Source organism: Coregonus lavaretus (assembly GCF_964263955.1).
Source record: "Coregonus lavaretus genome assembly, chromosome: 16".
In the NCBI taxonomy this organism is placed as follows: domain Eukaryota; kingdom Metazoa; phylum Chordata; class Actinopteri; order Salmoniformes; family Salmonidae; genus Coregonus; species Coregonus lavaretus.
Window position 1 is genome coordinate 9,813,025 of NC_140003.1, and position 24,230 is coordinate 9,837,254.

At 44.0% G+C, this 24,230-nt stretch overlaps 1 protein-coding gene across 3 annotated transcripts in view; it reads right to left on the reverse strand.

Moving 5' to 3' along the window:
• Window positions 1-24,230, reverse strand: part of LOC311143572 (double-stranded RNA-specific editase 1-like) — a gene marked incomplete at its 5' end in the record, with an annotated part of 182,538 nt that overhangs the window by 25,621 nt on the left and 132,687 nt on the right. For all 3 annotated transcript variants that reach the window (XM_084179425.1, XM_084179426.1, XM_084179424.1), the window contains 3 exons: window positions 810-924; window positions 3,261-4,186; window positions 7,231-7,305. In XM_084179425.1, coding sequence (XP_084035551.1) covers window positions 810-924; window positions 3,261-4,186; window positions 7,231-7,258 — 1,069 coding nt within the window. The remainder of the gene's footprint in view (window positions 1-809; window positions 925-3,260; window positions 4,187-7,230; window positions 7,306-24,230) is intronic.

Below are 24,230 nucleotides of genomic sequence, written 5' to 3' on the forward strand. Positions count from 1 at the left end.
TTCCCCACATATATGGCTTATCACAATTCTCTCTGAGATCTATGAACAGTCCCTTGGACTTCATGGTATAGTTTCTGCTCTGACATGCACTGTCAACTGTGGGACATTATCTAGACAGCTGCGTTTCTTTCTAAATCATGTCCAAACAATTGAATTGTACACAGGTAGACAGTGCATGTCCAATCAAGTTGTAGTGACATCTCAAGGATGATTAAAGGAAATTGGATGCACCTGAGCTCATAGGGGTGTGAATACTTATGTAAATTAGATATTTATGCATTTAATGATCAATACATATTTTACTTTTCTTCTAAAACCATGTTCTAACTTTGTCATTATGGGGTATTGTTTGTAAATGGGTAAGAAAAAAATCGATTTAATCTATTTTGAGTTCAGGCTGTAACAACAAAATGCGGAATAAGTCAAGGGTTATGAATACTTTCTGAATGCACTATAGTTTCTTAGGTATTCATACGAATATGCACGTGTGTATTTGTCCCAAAAAATTGTGAATAGGAAATTTGGCTTACAAAGCCAATGATGACCAGCAGCATCGTGCACTATCAATCATGGACATTGACCCACAAACTCAAAAGGAAAACTTTGATGTGCACAATGATTGAGAGGTTGTGCTAATCCCACCCATCATGTGGTTAAGAAGCTTCATTTCCTCCCATCGATACACTTCTGCCTCTTGGCTGGGTTTTTATGGTCTGTACAAATCTAGTGGTGTACCGTTTGGCAGCAGCAACGCTTCCCAAAAGTGGAGAACGCAGTGTTTTTCCATTAGACTTAGTAACAAAGCGTACCTGTTGTCATGACGACCCCTGCCAGGACTTTCCGCCGCGCGTGGGGGGAGGTGAAGTTGTCCGTCAGCTCACTGAACTTGTCCACAACCAGGCGAGAGACTGCGTTGGCGAGGACCTGGGACCGCACACACACAGCAGAGATGAGACACGCAACAACAACCACAGGCTTCAGGTAGAGGTTGCCTGTTTGGGTTTAGTTTATCCTGCTCATTTCATCCTGCTCAATCAAGTGGGGAAGCTGATGACATCACGGATTCACATCAGACCAACTCCTTGAATGCCCTACTCCTTGAAGTTTGCAGTTGTCTAAAAAAAAACTTTAGTGTAGGTAATTAACTGTATTTATACTTGGGATATCACTTTTCAACAGTAAAAGTTGACTTTGTTTTTGCTGGAGGACAATTTTAAGCTTACCACCTTCTAGAAAAAAAGAAGACAATTAGAGCAGAGCCTCTGCAACTCAAGCAAGGAACCAACAGAAGAGCAACAAGCATAAGGACACCAACTCAGGACCAAAGGAGCAACCTGAAGGAGGAACCCCAAATTAACCAGAAACAGCCATTTTCTCCTTCATGCGGCGTGAACATTCAAAAAGCCACAACATACTTTGATCACAGACAGAGTATAACATAATTTAATGTTCAGGATCTCGAGGTCTTCACTTCTGGTCTTACATTCTATTTCCTACCTTTTCATGATCATTCTCATTATGTTTGTAAACATTTTGATGTGTTGTTAAATGCTGATTGTATAAAGAAATGGTGTTTGTCTATTCTGGTAAAAAACTCCAGTAAATATTTTGATTAGTGTTATTAAATGCTGAAAATGATTACAACCAAGGAGAGACAACGGCTGAATAAGCACAAATTAACGAGATTAGTCCAAATATCACTTCCCCGGTACGTCAGAGTCACCCAGTTGGAAGGGAATAATTTGACTTCTGAATTCCGTGGGTTGGTTGTAGGCAGCGCAGAAACGTGTGGACGTCTGTGTTATCCTTTGGGAACCAAACAGCCTGCCAAAAACAATGAGGCAATTCCAGTCTGGCAATAAAAAACAGAGTATTCTATCACTCATGTTTCCCTGATTTTCTAATTAGCCCCGTCCATATGGAGCGCCCGCTTCAGCTGGGTTGATGGTAAATTTAATAAATATTAACCGACAGAATTAATAGACCAATTAGCAGGTGCAGTATCGTTGACATGAGCTGCCTGTTTGAAGGAAGCAGGCTGATGGCAAGTGGAGGGAGAGTAAAAAAAGGAAAGTGCGAAATGTTCCTGGTGAGAAAAGACAATGGAAGCCATTGACAGTGTGCCCCATTAGCTGCTTACCTGTCTAGACTGCACTCTCTGCACACACCGGCAGGACTGACAGTCACTTCTGTGATGACCAATCCCCACCCTCACCACCAATTCTTATCAAACTGAACCAAGCTTTATTGAGTCTTTAAAAAGAGCAGGCTTTTGAAAGGGATACCTTCTTTGAGCACCTGTAAGGCTGGGTTTACACTGAGTGCTTCAATGAAATAGGTCTCACATCTAGGTAGGAAAGAGCCTGGACAGTCAATAGTGGTTGTTTCAACAAGACTAAAAAAGGAGATGTAAATTAAGATAGAGGCACGCTATTTCCTGGTGTTATCAGCTGGCGATTAGGGGAGCTAAGAGAAGTGTAAATAGATGTCTCACATCATCTCAGTACTAAAGCACCTCACATTTTCATCTCCTGTCTCATCTTCAATCATGCTTTAGGCCTGATCATGTCATCTTAATTTTCAATTAATGTCTCAAACCCAGCGTTGATTGGCAGGAGCGTTAATTGTTCCAGTGGGGACTTTCATAAAGAAAATACTTCAAAATATGAGGTAGTATATGACTGATACTGAAGGTCTTTAGATAAGGTCGTAGACATTGTGATTAAAAGAGAGGAGATATTGTTAACTCCAGTGGTGAAAATACCTCTGTGTCCTCAGCTTTAAAACCACATAAGCTAATTGAACGTTTCCCCAGTTTACAACGTAATAAAGAACTATTCTCAAACTCTCAGCAGATGGGTTTCTTTGACCAAAACATCTGGATATTTATAAATATTTAATGCACTCCCATAATTCAAAATACTAAATTACAACAGTTTGAGAAAGCCTTGCATAAGTGTTTTGGCTATCCATAATGTATCACAGAGAAGGCATACTTTCTGGGGAAGCTCTGTTTTGGACTCTAGGGTGTTAGACCTTTGTGCTTGAGGGCATAAGTGCTGTGATTCCTTTGTTCAGCACCTGAAAACATTACATGTAGAGTATAAAGCATATCACTCATCCCTATTAAAAACGGTTCACATTGGTTTTTTCACAGTCAGTGAGTGCAGATACAATTTTGGTGCTATAACCTGTTCTAAAAGGGTATTGACTGGTGGCAGAGTGGGCTTGTTCAGAGGGACCTAGGTTTGGGATCTTACCTGGGGTAGGTGGAGCTGCAGTCCCTCTCTGGGGATGGGCTGTTGGGAAGGCGTCTGGTCCAGCTGCATGTTGAAGAGGGCTGAGAGGGCTGCCTGGGCAGCCCGGGCCTTGGCCAGCTTCTTGTTTCGTCCAGAGCCTTCGAACTGCTGCGAGTCCACCAACACTTGCATGACAAAGTTCTTTGCATGGCTCTCGCCGCTCTCGGATACAAAGTCATACTTGAGGCCTGGCCTCAGCTCGTTGAGGATCATGACAGGGTTCTTGCCGCTCGAGGGCGAGGTGAAGGACGAGGGAGGGGGCAACAAGGCCTGGGCTAGGTTAGCACCTGGCGTGGAAGGCATGGAGTACTCTCCCAGTGAGTTTAAGGAGCTGCTGCCATTGGAGCCCAGGTAAAAGGAGTCCTCGGGCGGTGCAGGCGTCTCAAACCCGTTGAAGAGCATGTCTGGGAAGTCGGCCTGGTCGGACGTGAAGTCTGTGTTGACTGTCAGTGTCCGGCCCATAGCCAGGTGCGCTTCGGAGGCGTTGGGGAACTGGACAAAGGAGCGCAGTGCCTTCTCTGCCGCATTCAGCTTGGCCTTCTTCTTGGTGGGACCTGAGCCCTCGAACAGCTGCCCATTGACCTCGACGGTCATGACAAACACGGGAGCGTGGACCGGACCTGTTTGAGATAGCAGCTTATACTGCAGCCCCGGCTTAATTTCATTCAGCTGCATAAGGGCATTCTTGGGTAGAACCGGGCCTGGCGTTTTCTTACGCTTCTTGGCCCGGAACTTGGAGTGCGTGTGGCCATTGTTTCCCTCCTCTAAGGGGCGCTTCCTGCTGCCCCCGCCACTGCCGTTGGGGAGCTGCTCAGCCACAGCCTCCCCCACTTTGGAGGAGACGTTGTCCAGGTTACGGTTTTCCTTTACGTCGGTGCTGCTCGAACCTGCGGTGCCCAGAAAGAGTAACTTACAACGCCTTCGTTGCAGGACCTTGTAAATGTAAAATTTATAGATTCCTATATCACTCTTTGGAACTGAACTGGTGATGTGTGTTATGTTCATTTGTTAGAGAGGCTTAACTGATATTACATTGACCCCAAAGGATCAAATATACATCTCATGAGGAAAATCCATTTAGCAATTAAGTTTTAGAAAAATAGCCAATAATTGTCATACATATAAATTGTCATAATGATAGGACTGTACTTTCTTCAATATTCAAGGGAAGTTGGATTCTATAGCATTGCAAGAAGGATTTAATCTATACAATATATGCAATTACTATGTCAATGGGGAAATCAGTGATTGGGAAATATTGTAAAAATCAGGCCAGCACAACAATAAAAACATTGAGTTCCTCCCTCTACAAAAGGGAGAACTATTTGCATTTGCTGGCCTTTGTCAGGGAGGTTTCTGTTGATATGTCAGTTTAGGGAGGGGTCAGGGGGAAAATATGTGGAAGAGTTGTGGTACGTACACACACGCATACGAACACACTGATCTTCACTTTGATTGGATGACCTGTTCATCACCCCACAAGTATCGTTCCTCCTATCTGCTGGCTTTTTAATGATAGGTTGACGTTAGAGTGCTGAACTAGCTCTCATAATAGTGGAATTGCAGCTCTAGAATATTCTAAGGAACACAAATCACCATGTCCTGTTGGCAAAGTGGATGGAATGTTGGCAAAATTTTCATTTATAACATCCTCCAGCAAAGGCTTGATAGGTTACTCCTTTCGGTACTCAGGGGAGAGAACCGGCAGTGCAAATGACAGGGTTTATTGGGAAGATGGAGGGTGCAGGGAAGAGTGCGAGGAAGAGCAAGGAAAGAGGACACATTCCGCAAGACCAACAAAGTCTGACAAGGATGGAAGGGTCCAACCTGAGCTTAGGTACCAGTATCAGAAAGGTTTTAGATCTTTAGACAACCTAATTGATCTGATATCCATTACTGGCTTCTTGGTAACACAGAGCTCTACTTTCAAAAACATATCAAACTATGCATTTTCAAACTACATGAGATCAGAGCTCTTCAGAGGCTCTGTTGGGGTTTCCATCAACTTCTGAACAACACAGAATCCTTAGCTTCTGACAGGCGCTGATGTTCGTCAAGTTTCTGCATACTAAAATAGAGGGCACATCCCACAAGCAAGACAAAAAAATCCTGCTCTCATGTGTTTCCAAATTGTAGTCTCTTATATAACCAGACTAATATGGAGCCCTAACCCTCCTTATAATGTGCACTTGCATTAAAGGATGTTCCACTCAAACAACATAATTTACACGATTTCATTTACTTTGGATGTAGTTGATTCCCCAAGACAGTTTTCAGATCTGTATTTGCCTCGTGTGATTTAAGGTACAGTATGTATACATTAGTGTAACATGGATGTGTGTGAGTGCTTTCTGGAGGAGGTCTTGAATTGGGGAGTATCACTGACACATTGAAAATAGGCTGGTGGACTCTGAGGTAGCCATGCAACAAGCCAGGCAAGAAGGAGTCTTAACAAGGGGATGTAAGGGAAATAACTACAAAGGAGAAAAACCAAAAGGCATGAATACTGTAACATTAAGAAGTGGCTTTTGCCATTATAGACAGTGTACAAAACATTAAGAACACCTGCTCTTTCCATGACATAGACTGACCAGGTTAATCAAGGTGAAAGCTATGATCCCTTATTGATGTCACTTGTTAAATCCACTTCAAATCAGTGTAGATGAAGGGGAGGAGACGGGTTAAAGGAGGATTTTTAAGCCTTGAGACATGGATTGTGTATGAGTGCCATTCAAAGGGTGAATGGGCAAGATTCAATATTTAAGTGCCTTTGAACAAGGTATGGTAGTAGGTGTCAGGGTGCACCGGTTTGTGTCAAGAACTGAAACACTGCTGGGTTTTTCACACTCAACAGTTTCCCGTGTGTATCAAGAATGGTCCACCACCCAAAGGACATCCAGCCAATTTGAAAATTGTAGGAAGCATTGGAGTCAACATGGGCCAGCATCCCTGTGGAATGCTTTTGACACATTGTAGGGTCCATGCCAACGAATTGAGGCTGTTTTGAGGACAAAAGGCAACTCAATATAAGGAAGGTGTTCTTAATGTTTTGTACACTCAGTGAAATTGGTAACTTTTGATGAGTCAATGAATATTTAGGCCTAATTACTTTCATTTCAGTACAGCTACAGAAAACGTAAATGTCTTGTCGATTTCAGTGGAGTATGTAAATATTATTTTGAGGCATATGCGTCTCTCAATGTATTTAGAATGTCAGTGAGCATGTTTCGAACACTGTTTTTCAAACTGGAATCCAGCTGGTATGAATGTGAGCAAAGAGTGAGCATACTTGAGGAACAAACAAATATGAATAACTCCTCCTGGTGTTCAAGTAAATTACAAATGTCCATTGCTCAAAGCAATATGTTTGTAGCGATCTTTAAAGCGTCTAACTAACCTGGAGATAAATAACAACAATAGTCCCAGTATCAAAACTCCATGAAATGTCCCCCTCTGCTTTGAGACAGTTGCCGGCGTTTTAGAAACATGTACAGAAACTGACCAATTGTAATGAAGGTGTGAAACCGGTATGTGAAACTACAATGGCAACCATCCATTTCAACCTGGGATAGACCAGGCAGCCATTTTCTTCTGTCTGTTCAGAGTGGTGGGGATCTGGGGGCAGAGACCCATTCACAGGCATGGCTGCTGGAGCTCAGGGCTCAGATTCCTCCCAAAATGTCCAATTCAATTTGAAGAGGGAGGATGACATTTTTTTAGAGGGTGTGCATAGAGCAATATAAGTTGAATCCAAGGAATTTATTGAAGATGTTGTGGTGGGAAGATGTAGTTCTGCAGTGAAGTTTATGTATATGCGGTGCGTGTCATTTGTGTATGTCCTTTGTGTGCGTGTCTGTTTAGGCAGGGGATCTGGTAAGGGAACAAATGGACACAGGCAGACAGATAATTGGACAAAGAGAGACAGACTCACTCATGTTCTCCTCTTCATCCACATCCATGGTGAAGAGCTTCTGCTGGGGCCGGGGCTGCCGAGCTCCGGCTCCACCTGAGAACAACACGAGAGGAAGGAATGGTCAGTCAAACTCAACCTAGATGTCTCTACCACAAATAACACACGTGCACATTTGAAGACACAAACACATACAACTATAAAAGGAGGGGACAAAGTGTGTGGGGAAATGTCTGGGTTCCTTCCCTACGGGCAGGGGCTGCTGAAAGTGTAAAAAATCTAAATATTCAGATGTACAGACACCCATACCCACAGCCAGGTTAAGTCTACGGTGAGTGTATAAATATTCAGGGGTAGATACTAATCTGGGCGAGAGAGGAGAGGGGGCCCGGTGCTGACAGGCCATAATAGTCGAGAGCAGTCTATTGTGACTTTAATATCCGTCCGATTAGACCTCATTTCCAGCTGCCTGCCGGGAGATATACAGCCATTGACATGGACAGGCCTTTTAGTCGGGCATGACACAGACAGCCATTTATCCTCCAGTAGAAAATGCACTACAGTACACGCACAGTTGTACTGTACAGCAAAGCCGATAGATTTCTAGGTGAGCAGAATTGGGTTCATGCACATGGTATTTGTGTGAGATGGTTCTCTGCAAGTGAATGCAGTGTCTAGCCATCAGTCACCATGGAAAGACCTGGAATCTATACTGAGATCATACTTGAAATCTTTAAGTCATACATCAAGAACACACAGTAGAACTGGATTATACCAAGAGGAAAATTATGTTTTCAGAACCTGTTAAATTGATGTAGAATTGTTAGGGTTTGTCTTTATTTTTACTATGTTCTACATTGTAGAATAATAGTGTAGACATCAAAACTATGAAATAACACATATGGAATAATATAGTAACCAAAAAAGTGTTAAACAAATCAAAATATTCAAATAGCAACCCTTTGCCTTGATGACAGCTTTGCACATTCTTGGCATTCTCTCAACAAGCTTCATGAGGTAGTCACCGGGAATGTATTTCAATTAACAGGTGTGCCTTCTTAAAAATTAATTTGTGGAATTTATTTCCTTCTTAATGCATTTGAGCCAATCAGTTGTGTTGTGACAAGGTAGGGGTGGTATACAGAAGATACCCCTATTTGGTAAAAGACCAAGTCCATATTATGGCAAGAACAGCTCAAATAAGCAAAGAGAAACGACAGTCCATCATTACTTTAAGACATGAAGGTCAGTCAATACGGAACATTTCAAGAACTTTTAAAGATTCTTCAAGTGCAGTCGCAAAAACCATCAAGCGCTATGATGAAACTGGCTCTCATGAGGATCGCCACAGGAATGAAAGACCCAGAGTTACCTCTGCTGCAGAGGATAAGTTCATTAGATTTACCAGCCTCAGAAATTGCAGCCCAAATAAATGCTTCACAGACTTCAAGTAACAGACATCTCAACATCAACTGTTCAGAGGAGACTGTGTGAATCAGGCCTTCATGGTCGAATTGCTGCAAAGAAACCACTACTATAGGCCACCCGAAGAAGAAGAGACTTGCTTGGGCCAAGAAACACGAGCAATGGACATTAGACTGGTGGAAATGTGTCCTTTGGTCTGGAGTCCAAATGTGAGATTTTTGGTTCCAACCGCCGTGTCTTTGTGATACGCGGTGTGGGTGAACGGATGATCTCCGCATGTGTATTTCTCACCATAAAGCATGGAGGAGGTGGTGTTATTGTGTGGTGGTGCTTTGCTGGTGACACTGTCTGATTTATTTAGAATTCAAGGCACACTTAACCAGCATGGCTACCACAGCTTGGTGGGACTATCATTTGTTTTTCAACAGGACAAGCTGTGTAACACCTCCAAGCTGTGTAAGGGCTATTTGACCAAGGAGGAGAGTGATGGAGTGCTGCATCAGATGGCCTGGCCTCCACAATCCCCTGACCTCAACCCAATTGAGATGGTTTGGGATGAGTCGGACCACAGAGTGAAGGAAAAGCAGCCAACAAGTGCTCAGCATATGTGGGAACTCCTTCAAGACTCTTGGAAAAGCATTCCAGGTGAAGCGTTGGAAAAGCATTCCTCATGAAGCTGGTTGAGAGAATGCCAAGAGTGTGCAAAGCTGTCATCAAGTCAAAGGGTGGCTATTTGAAGCATCTCAAATATATTTGTATTTGTTTAAAACTTTTTTTGATTACTACATGATTCCATATGTCTTATTTCATAGTTTTGATGTCTTCACTATTATTCTACAAAAATAAAGAAAAACCGTTAAATGAGTAGGTGTTCTAAAACTTTTGACCGGTAGTGTATATTAGCAAAATGTTCCCACAAAGTTGACATCATTAAACTTCAACAACAACCTCCCAATTCCAGTCTTAAATAGTAGTGTTGATCATTGTTCGTCTTGAACATAGTCCAGATCCAGACTCAAGGGAGTGTGTAGTTAGTTTCTGGCCTAGAAAGAAATGCTCTTCGTTAATAATCACATTCTCTTACTGAATATATTTTTCTCTTTTCCCCAGTCCAACATGTTTTCCCCAGTCCAATGTACTAGTCTTCATTCTTGAGCAGCTACAGTATGTAACCTATGTAGAAATGATGTTGGCCATATGTATAACACATCTGTTGGTCATGTGTACAACAGTTGTCCTTCTGTGGAACCACTTAGACTAGAACTTTGACAACTAGAAAAAACCATAGCATAGAACATTTCATGTCAGCCCTATAGCGAAGTCGATGAGAATTTCTCTTTTAAAATAACATCCTAGTCAAGAGGTGAATGGACCAGGAGACACACGCAATACACACACATGCGCCGGTCTAACAGCTTAGTCACTCTGAAACTACAGCAGAAGTCATGATGAACCCAATAAGAGAGCGCGTGATGATGACGTGCGATAGGGAGCAGATTGTGCTGATTCCAGCTTTCTGTCTTGGTCCCATGCGCCATTCCTCATGGCTGACACTTTAAGCTAAATTAAATGGCCTAATTCATCTTGGCTAATGGTGGGTGACAACAAATATGCTAGCACAATTATCACCCTATTAAAGATTCATATTCAGTCCTATGATTGAAAATGAAAAAGGGCGGTTGTGAGGGGGTTAGCTGGGTGTGGGTAGGAGAGATAATTTGTCTTAGGTAGCCAAGTCAAACTCCAGCCAGGTGTCTTTCCTTCCTCCAATGATTCCCCATCCTCCCCCCACCTCCCCACCTCCCCACCTTGTTCCCTCTTTCACCCGAAGGCTTGAACGCTAAATGCCTCTTTGGCGATTACAGGTTTCGAGATTGGCCCATTTAGGCTGGCTCGTGCGCCCGTCGCTTTTGATTTGAGGTCGCAGAGACGTTTCACCGCTTCGCTCAAGAGCCGCTCATGAATCGGTAAGCAGCCATGAGATCGGTTCCAACCTATGGCCAGTGCATCTACAGCATTCATAAAAACCAAGCTGTAAGGAAAAATAAAATCCAGTGGTGAGTTAGGGCCAAGGACACAACAAAGGCAGAACCAGATCCCTGTCTGGTCCTTCATCCCAACTAACTGTTAGGGTATTAGTGGCATCACTTCATGCTTCAGTAGCCAGCAGAAGGATGCCAGGCTGGGGTACCAGAGTGCTGGCTGGCCAGCTCAGCCCTGCTTAGACCCAGTGTTAGCACAGCTGCATCTGTGTTTGGCCTCAGTGTTTGCCCACAGTCAATACATAGAGGCCACATTTAACCAGCTGCTTTTTTGCTCCACATGGGTCAGTGGCTGTAAAAGTCATCGACGTAGAAAGGAGCATCCTGACCAGGTCTCGACTCTCATACCAGATTTAAAAGAGATTCCTTCCAAATTCCTACGATTCAATAGGATGTTCTTTAGCATTCAAATTGTTGGGAGAAAACTGGTGTCAGTGATCAGCATGTCATATCAGTGTTCCACTCTGTCTACGGAAAGTAAGGAAGGCGAGTCATTGATACGATGGCGACACTACTACAACTATTGCCATAACAACTTAAGTAAAGAACAATGTTGACTTCAGTGGCATAACCTTCAGTCTCAAAGCTAAAGATGTGTGGCTAAACCAGTAGATTATGCTTATGATTATTATCGGGTTAGAGGTCTTGCACTGGTAGATAGACGTGTGTGCTGCTCTCTTCTTTATTCCTTATGCACAAATGATACCAAATCCCACCAGTTGTGAAAGGGGCTGGCTTCAGAAGTATTTCAATGGATGGTTGGGGCGAGGGAGGGGAAAGAAAAGATGAGAAAGAAGATGAGAAAACTCAAATTCAATCACGACGGCGTGAAGGCCTGAGGGAAATAAGGTGGTTTGATTCGTCTTTCATCCCTGACTTTCTCTGCGGTGGAGCGATAGCACGGCGCTTTCGTGGAGGGAGCTGGAACAGAAGAGAGGGAAAGGGGGGGGTGGAGAGGAGGAGAGAGTGGGAGGGAGGGGAGAGAAACATAAAATGCAATCCTATTCTAGGTAAAAGAGAATAATTATGTCTCCTAAAACAAATAAATCAGGATACCGCCCTTGAAAGATAGTGGGAGGAACACAGTCCAGCCAAACGCTGGTAGAGGTTGAGTGTTTGGGGGATGAGAGGAGGAGTACCTTATGTAATAAAAAGACAGCATGAAGACGGAGGTGCATGAAAATAAGTTTATTTCTGTCCGGTGCAACAGGCAAAGTTGCCTTAAGGCAACGTATTCTGTGATTTACATTTACTATCCATAATGGAAAAAAAGGTATTTATGTATTTATTTCTAAGGTCAGGAGCAAAAAAAGGTCTGGAACCTGTAACCACAACGCAGAAAATAATTAACAGCTTTATGGGAGCATTGTCAGTGCCATGGGTGTAATTGAGAGGAGGAGAACAGCGCCGGAAGAAGATGGCTGCCGTTTTACAGCCCTCTAACCAATTGTACTATTATGTGTGTTTTTCCGCGTTATTTGTAATTTATTTTGTACATAATGTTTCTGCCATCGTCTCTTATAACCAAAGAGAGCTTCTGGATATCAGGACAGCGATTACTCACCTCGCATTGGACGAAGACTTTTTCTTCAACGAGGCGTTCGCGAAGGATATTCTACAGACACCCAACAAGGCCCAGATCCCCGTCATTCGCGTGAGGAAGAGACGGAGATATCGTGGACGCAGATCCGGGTGCCTTGTAAGGATCCGACGGCGAGCGAGTAAACTGCCTCTCCCATCAATCCTATTAGCCAACGTCAATCTTTTGAGAATAAAATTGACGATTTAAGATTACGGTTATCCTACCAACGGGACATTAAAAACTGTAATATCTTATGTTTCACGGAGTCGTGGCTGAACGACAACAATGACAACATTCAGCTAGCAGGCTATACGCTACATCGGCAGGACAGAACGTCTGACTCTGGTAAGACAAGGGGCGGCGGTCTGTGTATATTTGTAAACAACAGCTGGTGCACAAAATCAAATACTAAGGAAGTCTCGAGGTTTTGCTCGCCTGAGGTAGAGTATCTTATGATAAGCTGTAGACCACACTATTTACCAAGAGAGTTTTCATCTATATTTTTCATAGCTGTCTATTTACCACCACAAACCAATGCTGGCATTAAGACTGCACTGAATGAGTTGTACAAGGCCATTAATCAACAGGAAAACGCTCATCCAGATGCAGCGCTCCTAGTAGCCGGGGACTTTAATGCAGGGAAACTTAAATCCGTTCTACCTAATTTCTACCAGCATGTTAAATGTGCAACCAGAGGGGAAAAAACTCTAGACCACCTTTACTCCACACACAGAGACGCATACAAAGCTCTCCCTCGCCCTCCATTTGGCAAATCTGACCATAACTCTATCCTCCTGATTCCTGCTTATAAGCAAAAACTGAAGCAGGAAGCACCAGTGATTCGGTTAATAAAAAAGTGGTCAGATGACGCAGATGCTAAGCTACAGGACTGTTTTGCTAGCACAGACTGGAACATGTTCCGGGATTCTTCAGACAGCATTGAGGAGTACACCACATCAGTCACTGGCTTCATCAATAAGTGCATCGATGATGTCGTCCCCACAGTGACCGTACGTACATACCCCAACCAGAAGCCATGGATTACAGGAAACATCCGCACTGAGCTAAAGGGTAGAGCTGCCGCTTTCAAGGAACGGGACTCTAACCCGGACGCTTATAAGAAATCCCGCTATGACCTCAGACGAACCATCAAACAGGCAAAGAGTCAATACAGGTCTAAGATTGAATCATACTACACTGGCTCTGACGCTCGTCGGATGTGGCAGGGCTTGAAAACTATTACAGACTACAAAGGGAAGCACAGCCGCGAGCTGCCCAGTGACACAAGCCTACCAGACGAGCTAAACCACTTCTATGCTCGCTTCGAGGCAAGCAACACTGAAGCATGCATGAGAGCACCAGCTGCTCCGGACGACTATGTGATCACGCTCTCCGTAGCCGATGTGAGTAAGACTTTTAAGCAGGTCAACATTCACAAGGCCGCAGGGCCAGACGGATTACCAGGACGTGTACTCCGAGCATGTGCTGACCAACTGGCAAGTGTCTTCACTGACATTTTCAACATGTCCCTGACTGAGTCTGTAATACCAACATGTTTCAAGCAGACCACCATAGTCCCCGTGCCCAAGAACTCTAAGATAACCTGCCTAAATGACTACCGACCCGTAGCACTGACGTCTGTAGCCATGAAGTGCTTTGAAAGACTGGTCATGGCTCACATCAACAGCATAATCCCAGAAACCCTAGACCCACTCCAATTTGCATACCGCCCCAACAGATCCACAGATGATGCAATCTCTATCGCACTCCACACTGCCCTTTCCCACCTGGACAAGAGGAACACCTACGTGAGAATGCTATTCATTGACTACAGCTCAGCATTCAACACCATAGTGCCCTCTAAGCTCATCACTAAGCTAAGGATCCTGGGACTAAACACCTCCCTCTGCAACTGGATCCTGGACTTCCTGACGGGCCGCCCCCAGGTGGTAAGGGTAGGTAACAACACATCTGCCACACTGATCATCAACACGGGGGCCCCTCAGGGGTGCGTGCTCAGTCCCCTCCTGTACTCTCTGTTCACCCATGACTGCATGGCCAGGCACGACTCCAACACCATCATTAAGTTTGCCGACGACACAACAGTGGTAGGCCTGATCACCGACAACGATGAGACAGCCTATAGGGAGGAGGTCAGAGATCTGGCCGTGTGGTGCCAGGACAACAACCTCTCCCTCAACGTGACCAAGACAAAGGAGATGATTGTGGACTACAGGAAAAAAAAGAGGACTGAGCACGCCCCCATTCTCATCGACGGGGCTGTAGTGGAACAGGTTGAGAGCTTCAAGTTCCTTGGTGTCCACATCACCAACGAACTATCATGGTCCAAACACACCAAGACAATCGTGAAGAGGGCACGACAAAGCCTATTCCCCCTCAGGAGACTAAAAAGATTTGGCATGGGTCCTCAGATCCTCAAAAAATTCTACAGCTGCACCATCGAGAGCATCCTGACTGGTTGCATCACCGCCTGGTATGGCAACTGCTTGGCCTCTGACCGCAAGGCACTACAGAGGGTAGTGCGTACGGCCCAGTACATCACTGGGGCAAAGCTCCCTGCCATCCAGGACCTCTATACCAGGCGGTGTCAGAGGAAAGCCCTCAAAATTGTCAAAGACTCCAGCCACCCTAGTCATAGACTGTTCTCTCTGCTACCGCACGGCAAGCGGTACCGGAGTGCCAAGTCTAGGTCCAAAAGACTTCTCAACAGCTTCTACCCCCAAGCCATAAGACTCCTGAACAGCTAATCATGGCTACCCGGACTATTTGCACTGCCCCCCCACCCCATCCTTTTTACGCTGCTGCTACTCTGTTAAGTATTTATGCATAGTCACTTTAACTCTACCCACATGTACATATTACCTCAACTACCTCAACTAGCCGGTGCCCCCGCACATTGACTATGCAACGGTACCCCCCTGTATATATAGCCTCCCTACTGTCACTTTATTTTACTGTATATATAGCCTCCCTACTGTCACTTTATTTTACTTCTGCTCTTTTTTTCTCAACACTTTTTTGTTGTTGTTTTATTCTTACTTTTTTTTGTTTAAAATAAATGCACTGTTGGTTAAGGGCTGTAAGTAAGCATTTCACTGTAATGTCTGCACCTGTTGTATTCGGCGCATGTGACCAATACAATTTGATTTGATTTGATTTGATTTGAATTGGTCAAATGAAAGGGTGGTGTATTTTGATTGAGCTTCTGACAGGGTGATGGCTTGTGATTGGTCAATTGACAGGGTGATGGCTTGTAATTGGTCTACTGACAATTTGATAGTTTTATATTGGTACGGTGACATGAGAGCTCAGGTCAGGGGCTCTCTCAGTGAAGCACCACTTTGTAACTCACCCTAAATGGCCTGCTCTTTATTTTGATTGAGCTACGGGACACACTTTTACACTCATCATTTGCTACTGCTACTCTGTTCTTTATTTTACTCTTATCATTATCTATCCTGATGCCTAGTCACTTTACCCTGTCTTCGCGTAGATATCTACCTCTTTCTGCACATTGATCTGGTACTGGTACTCGCTGTATATAGCTCCATTCTTGTGTATTTTATTATATTCCTCGTGTTACTATTACTGTTATTTTAAAACTCGGCATCGTTGGGAAGGGCTCTCAAGCAAGCGTTTTACGGTAAAGTCTACACCAGTTGTATTCGGCGCATGTGACAAATACAATTTGATTTGATATAGAACTTAGCTAACGCCACTTTTTAATGTGAATCCATAACCTCTCCCTCCAACTGTAATTTCCCCACTGTAAATCAAAACAACCCAGCCTTTCTGACAAAAAAAAGCCACTCAAGATATCCCTCTCTGCCACGGCTTGTTGTTGGAGGAGCTTTCTCTGAAGTGTCACTTTCATGCTGCCTTTAAAAGCTTGACAACACCGACTTAAGCCCGAGCTCTGAAGGAATCCTCACTGACACAAACTGCATTAAGAGCGCATTTAATACAGAAAGGCCTTTCTCTGCCTTCGATTACGAATCCCCAGTGGTCCCACATGTTGGTGTGACAGCCCACAGCATGTAAGAGACACGAGACGAGCAAGCAATTAGGCTGTCGTAAACACTCAGTCACAGACACAAATGCAAACAAACAAACATGCTGCACACAAGCGAAACTGAAAATATCTACTGCACACACGGACAGGCTAACAAAACAGACTATTTCAGGACCATAGACTGAGAAACATCAATATACCACACAAATATACCACTACCACATGTTTAAACCAGTAGAAGACACTGTTCAATCCAAATCTCTATCCAAAAGTTTCCGGAATAAGGGGAAACAACTTTCTTCCCCCAAGAAATACATCCACATGTGTATTCTTACAGCAAAATAGGTGTCATCTTACACAAAAAAAATCAGGATAGAAGTTTGGATTTTTAGAGCACTGTGTGAAATGCTCTCAGTACACAGTAAAGTGCTAGGAGCAGGAGAAGAGGGGGAGGGGGGTCTGCTTAGAAGAGATGGAGGTGGAGGTTGCGATAGTAGGCTAGACTTTAATATTTGACAGTAGGCTGTACATCACCGGGGTGCTGATGTGGAGGACTTGGAGGTGGAGAGAGTCAGAGAGAAAAGAGTATCAATATGAATTTTTTATTTGATGGTTTTATGTGAGATTGCCTTTCACAGGGCCACTAGAGAGGCGGGTCAGGAGAGAGAGCAGGTTATAATGGGAGCAAGTCAAGGTAGAATATGTTGCAGGTACACACACACACACACCTCTCAAAACACTTGGGTTTCTCTTATTAACACCACACACACTCTCCCTCTCAGTTTTACAAAACTCAGTCCTCACTATGGCACATGGAGCAGGTTAGCGCTGGAGTGAAGACTGGAGAGACACTAAATCATTTCTAAAACCTCAGAGAGAGACACACACAAATACATTAACGACACTGTTCGACACTTCTAAAACGCATCCTTCCTTCTTCAGGTAATCACTGATTTGTATGTGCTATTGGATAGGCAACAGCAATGTTTCTAGATTCTATCCAATATCTTTTTGCCAACCAAACCATGGCAGATCAGTGATTACTTTGAGAAAGAAATAATTTGAAGTGAACCAGTGAGGGATTTTGTAATGTTCAAGCCCATCGCTCTCACTAGCTGTCCAGTTTCTATCTCGGTCCAGTTGCCCAGGGCGGTGACCAGCTAATGCCCCATAATGGGCTACACGTGTGGGGCCACCGGGGGCCTAATGAACTGGGGAGGGGGACCTGTCGTTTTGCCGGATTGAAACTGATGGGCCGGGGTATGGGGGAGAGGAGCGTGGCCGCCTAACATCGCCGCGGTCGTGCCCGCTTCACACACGGACATAGACACACACACACACTCACGCGCACAGCTCAACTGTGCCCCCACGCAACCCTCCATCTCAGACTCCATTATTCAATTTGGTTTCACTAATGACCAATAACCTGTTTGAATTAGCCTGCCAACACCAATTTGACTTCAATAAGAGCAGGCTTCCCAATGCGTTTAAGAGGCCCTGTTACAAGCTGCAGGTGCCAGCTGGACATTTGGACCTGACCAAGTGTCCCATAGAGCAGAAAAGGGAAACCTCTCATCATTCTCAGTGATGTAAAGATTTAAAAGCGGTTGAAAATGTAACACTAATTCTACATTTCATTTTGAAACACTCTCATAAGCAAGACAAGACAAGAGATTAATAGAATTCCAAGGGAACAGAAATGATAGTCGACGGTACAAAACAACAGCACTGCATGACACCCCATAGGATGGTTAGTAATCTAGCAAAACCAATATGGTTGAAATCTTGTCAGGTAGCTCGCTCAATGGGGAGTAATGTAGTATCCATCATTTCACCATATTAGTCGACTGTGTATCTCTTCAAGACCACACACCTGCGCTCCTGCCGATTCAATACAAATCTATTTCTCCCTCTCATTCTCCCCTTCTCTTCAAGGGCGCCGGGTGGCTGCCGCCGTCCACTTCCCCTTTTCAGAGGGACCTGTAAAATCGGTGTGACAGCTATGATTTATGATAGACCTGTGGGGCGGATGTGTGTGTGTGTGTGTGTCTAAGGTGAGTGGCTAAGGTGTGAGAGTTCTTCTGAGCTCTCCACGGGCCATCACCACATGTAGCGGTGCTCACTGTTCAGTCACTGAAGTCACACATAGGAGATAGCGCGCGTGTGTGTTCGTCTAGGAGTGTGCGTTGGGCTGTATGACCTGAAGCAAGAATAAAAACACCAGAAATTGTTACAAAAAAAGTTTACAACAAAGATGAACTAAGGCATGCGCTGACAGCTATTTAGAGGCAAGGGGTCAGCTGCTGTGTGTGTGTGTGTGTGCATATGACAGTGTGCATGCAAGTGTGTATGGCCTCATTCTCTCAAATCATATTTTGAAATGCTGCAGGCTGACCAGACAAAAACTGCTGGTATCAGCATAGTCTCTGCCTCGCTCTCTCCCTCCCCCTCTCTCTCCAACTATCTACTTCCATTGCTCTCCAACTATCTATTTCTCCCTCTCCATTGCACTCTCCCTCGCTCTCTTCCCATTTTCATCGCCTCAATGCCCCTGCTGTGCACTGTACTTCATATTCAAGGCCGGATCAGGGGATCCAGTATCCTCACGTGTAGGGATGTAGCTCAGTTGGTAGAGCATGGCGTTTGCAACGCCAGGGTTGTGAGTTCGATTCCCACGGGGGGCCAGTATGAAAAATACAAAAATTATGTATGCACTCACTAACTGTAAGCCGCTCTGGATAAGAGCGTCTGCTAAATGACTAAAATGTAAAATGTGTGTGCCCACGCAACATGCAACGTTTTCAAAGATTTTACTGAGTTACAGTTCATACAAGGAAATCAATCAATTGAATTAAATTCATTAGGCCCTAATCTATGGATTTCACATGACTGGGAATACAATACAGATATGCGTCGGTAGGTCACAGATACCTTAAAAAAAGGTAGGGGCGTGGATCAGAAAACAAGTCAGTATCTGATGTGACCACCATTTGCCTCATGCAGTGCAATCTCCTTCGCATAGAGTTGATCAGGCTGTTGATTGTGGCCCGTGGAATGTTGTCCCACTACTCTTCAATGGCTATGCAAAGTTGCTGGTATTGGCGGGAACTGGAAGACGCTGTCGTACATGTTGATCCAGAGCATCCCAAACATGCTCATTGGGTGACATGTCTGGTGAGTATGCAGGCCATGGAAGAACTGGGACATTTTCAGCTTCCAGGAATTGTGCACAGATCCTTGTGACATGAGGCCGTGCATTATCATGCTGAAACATGATGTGATGGTGGCGGATGAATGGCACGACTATGGGCCTCAGGATCTCGTCACGGTATCTCTGTGCATTCAAATTGCCATCGATAAAATGAAATTGTGTTTGTTGTCCGTAGCTTACGCCTGCCCATACCATAACCCCACTGCCACCAGTGGTGTAAAGTACTTAAGTAAAAATACTTTTAGTACTTAAGTAGTTTTTTTGGGTAGCTGTACTTTACTATTTATATTTTTGACAACTTTTACTTCACTACATTCCTAAAGAAAATATTGTACTTTTTACTCCATACATTTTCCCTGACAACCAAAAGTACTCATTACAGTTTGATTGCTTAGCAGGACAGGAAAAGTCAAATTCACACACTTATCAAGAGAACACGTGGTCATCCCTACTGCCTCTGGTCTGGCGGACTCACTAAACACAAATGCATCTTTTGAAAATAATGTCTGAGTGTTGGAGTTTGCCCCTGGCTTTCCTAAATTTTTTAAAACAAGTCTGCTTTGCTAAATATTAGGAATTTTAAATGATTTATACTTTTACTTTTGATACATAAGTATATTTAAAACCAAATACTTTTACTCAAGTAGTATTTTACTCGCTGACTTTCACTTTTACTTGAGTAACTTTCTATTAAGGTATCTATACTTTTACTCAAGTATGACAATTGGGTACTTTTTCCACCACTGACCGCCACCATGGGGCACTCTGTTCACAACTTTGACATCAGCAAACTGCTTGCCCACACAACGCTATACATGCTGTCTGCCATCTGCCCGGTACAGTTGAAACCGGGACTCATCCGAGAAGTGCACACTTCTCCAGTGTGCCAATGGCCATTGAAGTTGAGCATTTGCCCACTGAAGTCAGTTACGACGCCAAACTGCAGTCAGGTCAAGACCCTGGTGAGGACGACGAGCATGCAGATGAGCGGTTAATCAAAATCAAATCTTATTTGTCACATGCGGCGAATATAACAGGTGCTTACTTACAAGCCCTTAACCAAAAATGCAGTTTTAAGAAAAAGTAAGTGTTAAGTAAAAAATAGATAAATAAAAATATCAAATAATTAAAGAGCAGCAGTAAAATAACAGTAGTGAAGCTATATACAGGCGGTACCGGTACAGAGTCAATGTGCGGGGGCACAGGTTAGTCGAGGTGATTGAGGTAATATGTACATGTAGGTAGAGTTAAAGTGACTATGCACAGATAATAAACAGAGAGTAGCAGCAGTGTAAAGGGGGGGACAATGCAAATAGTCTGGTTAGCCATTTGATTAGCTGTTCAGGAGTAATGACAGTTTGTGCAGAAATTCTTTCGGTTGTGCAAACCCAAAGTTTCATCAGCTGTCCGGGTGGCTGGTCTCAGACGATCCTGCAGGAAAAGAAGCAGGATGTGTAGGTCCTGGTGTGGTTACACGTGGTCTGCGGTTGGGAGGCCGGTTGGACGTAATGCCAAATTCTCTAAAACTACGTTGGAGGCAGCATATGTTAGAGAAATGAACATTCAATTCTCGTGAACATTCCTGCAGTCAACATGCCAATTGCAAGCTCCCTCAAAACTTGAGACATCTGTGGCATTGTGTTGTGACAAAACAGCACGTTTTAGAGTGTATTTTTATTGTCCCCAGCACAAGGTGCACCTGTGTAATGATCATGCTGTTTAATAATCATCTTAATATGCCACACCTGTCAGGTGGATGGATTATCTTGGCAAAGGAGAAATGCTCACTAACAGGGATGTAAACAAATTTGTGCACAAACATTTGATAGAAATACACTTTTTGTGCGTTTGGAACATTTCTGGGATCTTTTATTTTAGCTCATGAAACATGCGACCAACACTTTACATGTTGCATTTATATTTTTGTTCAGTATATGTCCGTGTGCAAGAGAATCTATGCATTTGAGTGTGTGTGTGTGTGAATGACTGCAGTTTCTATTTCCACAGGTTAAGGTGTGAGAGAGGGGGGTAAACTCCTGCCTCCATTATTACCATGTTCTGAGGTAATGTTGACGGACAGTTGGGAGCGGAGGTCACTGAAAGGTCACAGACAGGAGAGAGGAACAAGAGGGAGGGAGTAGGAGAGAGAGAAAGTCTGCAGTATGGTGAGGACAAGTGTAGGAGTGATGGGTGAAGGGTTAGAGAGAGAGGGAGAGAGAGAAGGAGAAAAAAATGAAGGTGGGAACATAGGGAGTGAACAGAGAGAGACTGAACGATTGTTGAGATGAGACAAGTGAGGGAGACGGGAGACGGAGGGAGGGGAGAGAAGCAAGGCAGCCAGACATGTTAAGAGTACAGTTTCAGCTTCCCCTTGCACTTTGGTGCTTGTTCTCAAATTGTCACTAGTTGTTGTTAGGAATAAATGCAACACATTAGCCATAGCATCATTAGCCCTAACAGTCATACATTGCTTGACAAGGAGTTATTAAACCATCCACACATACAGTGAGGGAAAAAAGTATTTGATCCCCTGCTGATTTTGTACATTTACCCACTGACAACGAAATGATCAGTTTATAATTTTAATGGTAGGTTTATTTGAACAGTGAGAGACAGAATAACAACAACAAAATCCAGAAAAACGCATGTCAAAAATGTTAGAAATTGATTTGCATTTTAATGAGGGAAATAAGTATTTGACCCCCTCTCAATCAGAAAGATTTCTGGCTCCCAGGTGTCTTTTATACAGGTAACGAGCTGAGATTAGGAACACACTCTTAACGGGAATGCTCCTAATCTCAGCTTGTTACCTGTATAAAAGACACCTGTCCACAGAAGCAATCAATCATATTCCAAACTCTCCACCATGGCCAAGACCAAAAGAGCTCTCCAAGGATGTCAGGGACAAGATTGTAGACCTACACAAGGCTGGAATGGGCTACAAGACCATCGCCAAGCAGTTTGGTGAGAAGGTGACAACAGTTGGTGCGATTATTCGCAAATGGAAGAAACACAAAAGGACTGTCAATCTCCCTCGGCCTGGGGCTCCATTCAAGATCTCACCTCGTGGAGTTGCAATGATCATGAGAACGGTGAGGAATCAGCCCAGAACTACACGGGAGGATCTTGTCAATGATCTCAAGGCAGCCGGAACCATAGTCACCAAGAAAACAATTGGTAACACACTACGCTGTGAAGGACTGAAATCCTGCAGCACCCGCAAGGTCCCCCTGCTCAAGAAAGCACATATACATTACCGTCTGAAGTTTGCCAATGAACATCTGAATGATTTAGAGGAAAACTGGGTGTTAGTGTTGTGGTCAGATGAGACCAAAATTGAGCTCTTTGGCATCAACTCAACTCGCTGTGTTTGGAGGAGGAGGAATGCTGCCTATGACCCCAAGAACACCATCCCCACCGTCAAACATGGAGGTGGAAACATTATGCTTTGGGGGTGTTTTTCTGCTAAGGGGACAGGACAACTTCACCGCATCAAAGGGACGATGGACGGGGCCATGTACCATCAAATCTTGGGTGAGAACCTCCTTCCCTCAGCCAGGGCATTGAAAATGGGTCGTGGATGGGTATTCCAGCATGACAATGACCCAAAACACATGGCCCAGGCAACAAAGGAGTGGCTCAAGAAGAAGCACATTAAGGTCCTGGAGTGCCTAGCCAGTCTCCAGACCTTAATCCCATAGAAAATCTGTGGAGGGAGCTGAATGTTCGAGTTGCCAAACGTCAGCCTCGAAACGTTAATGACTTGGAAAAGATCTGCAAAGAGGAGTGGGACAAAATCCCTCCTGAGATGTGTGCAAACCTGGTGGCCAACTACAAGAAACATCTGACCTCTGTGATTGCCAACAAGGGTTTTGCCACCAAGTACTAAGTCATGTTTTGCAGAGGGGTCAAATACTTATTTCCCTCATTAAAATGCAAATCAATTTTTTACATGCGTTTTTCTGGATTTTTGTGTTGTTATTCTGTCTCTCACTGTTCAAATAAACCTACCATTAAAATTATAGACTGATCATTTCTTTGTCAGTGGGCAAACGTACAAAATCAGCAGGGGATCAAATACTTTTTTCCCTCACTGTATAAGCAATTAGGGATGTGACATTCGTAACATTTAAAAACACTTTTTTTTATCGTTTAAATAAGAAAAAATCATAAAATGACGTGAATTGACAATTCAGATATGACCTGTGTATGACCACTAGGGAACGATGCAGTTCAATCTACCGCATCCTGGCGACCTACCAGATGGCGCTCACCTTAGTGTGGTCTCCCACCCCCTCAGCAACGATGGTAGTTCTGCTGTGTGCCTCCATGTTCTCAGTTGTCAGTACACGGGACTTCATGTCCCACTTCTCATTAATGTGATGGCTTGTTGAAGTGATGTATGACATTGTGTTCATAGACATCTAACAATCTGTTAACGCCACGTATTGTGTTTGAGAGCTCTCGCTTTGTACTTGCAGAGTAAACACTGCACAATTTCTCCATCCGGCCGGTCACGGCTTTTCGACACGGCATCTTGTAGTCTGGTTCTAAATATGCCATTAACGCATTAAAGCCGACATCCTCTACCATTGACCATGGCTGCATATCAACTGCAATCATTTGTGTAATCAGCGCTGTGATTTTCTTACTCTGTTTATTATCTCACTGCTGCCAGAGACTCTGGGTCTCACGGTGCCTCCATTTCAGCATTGCACCTGTACTGCC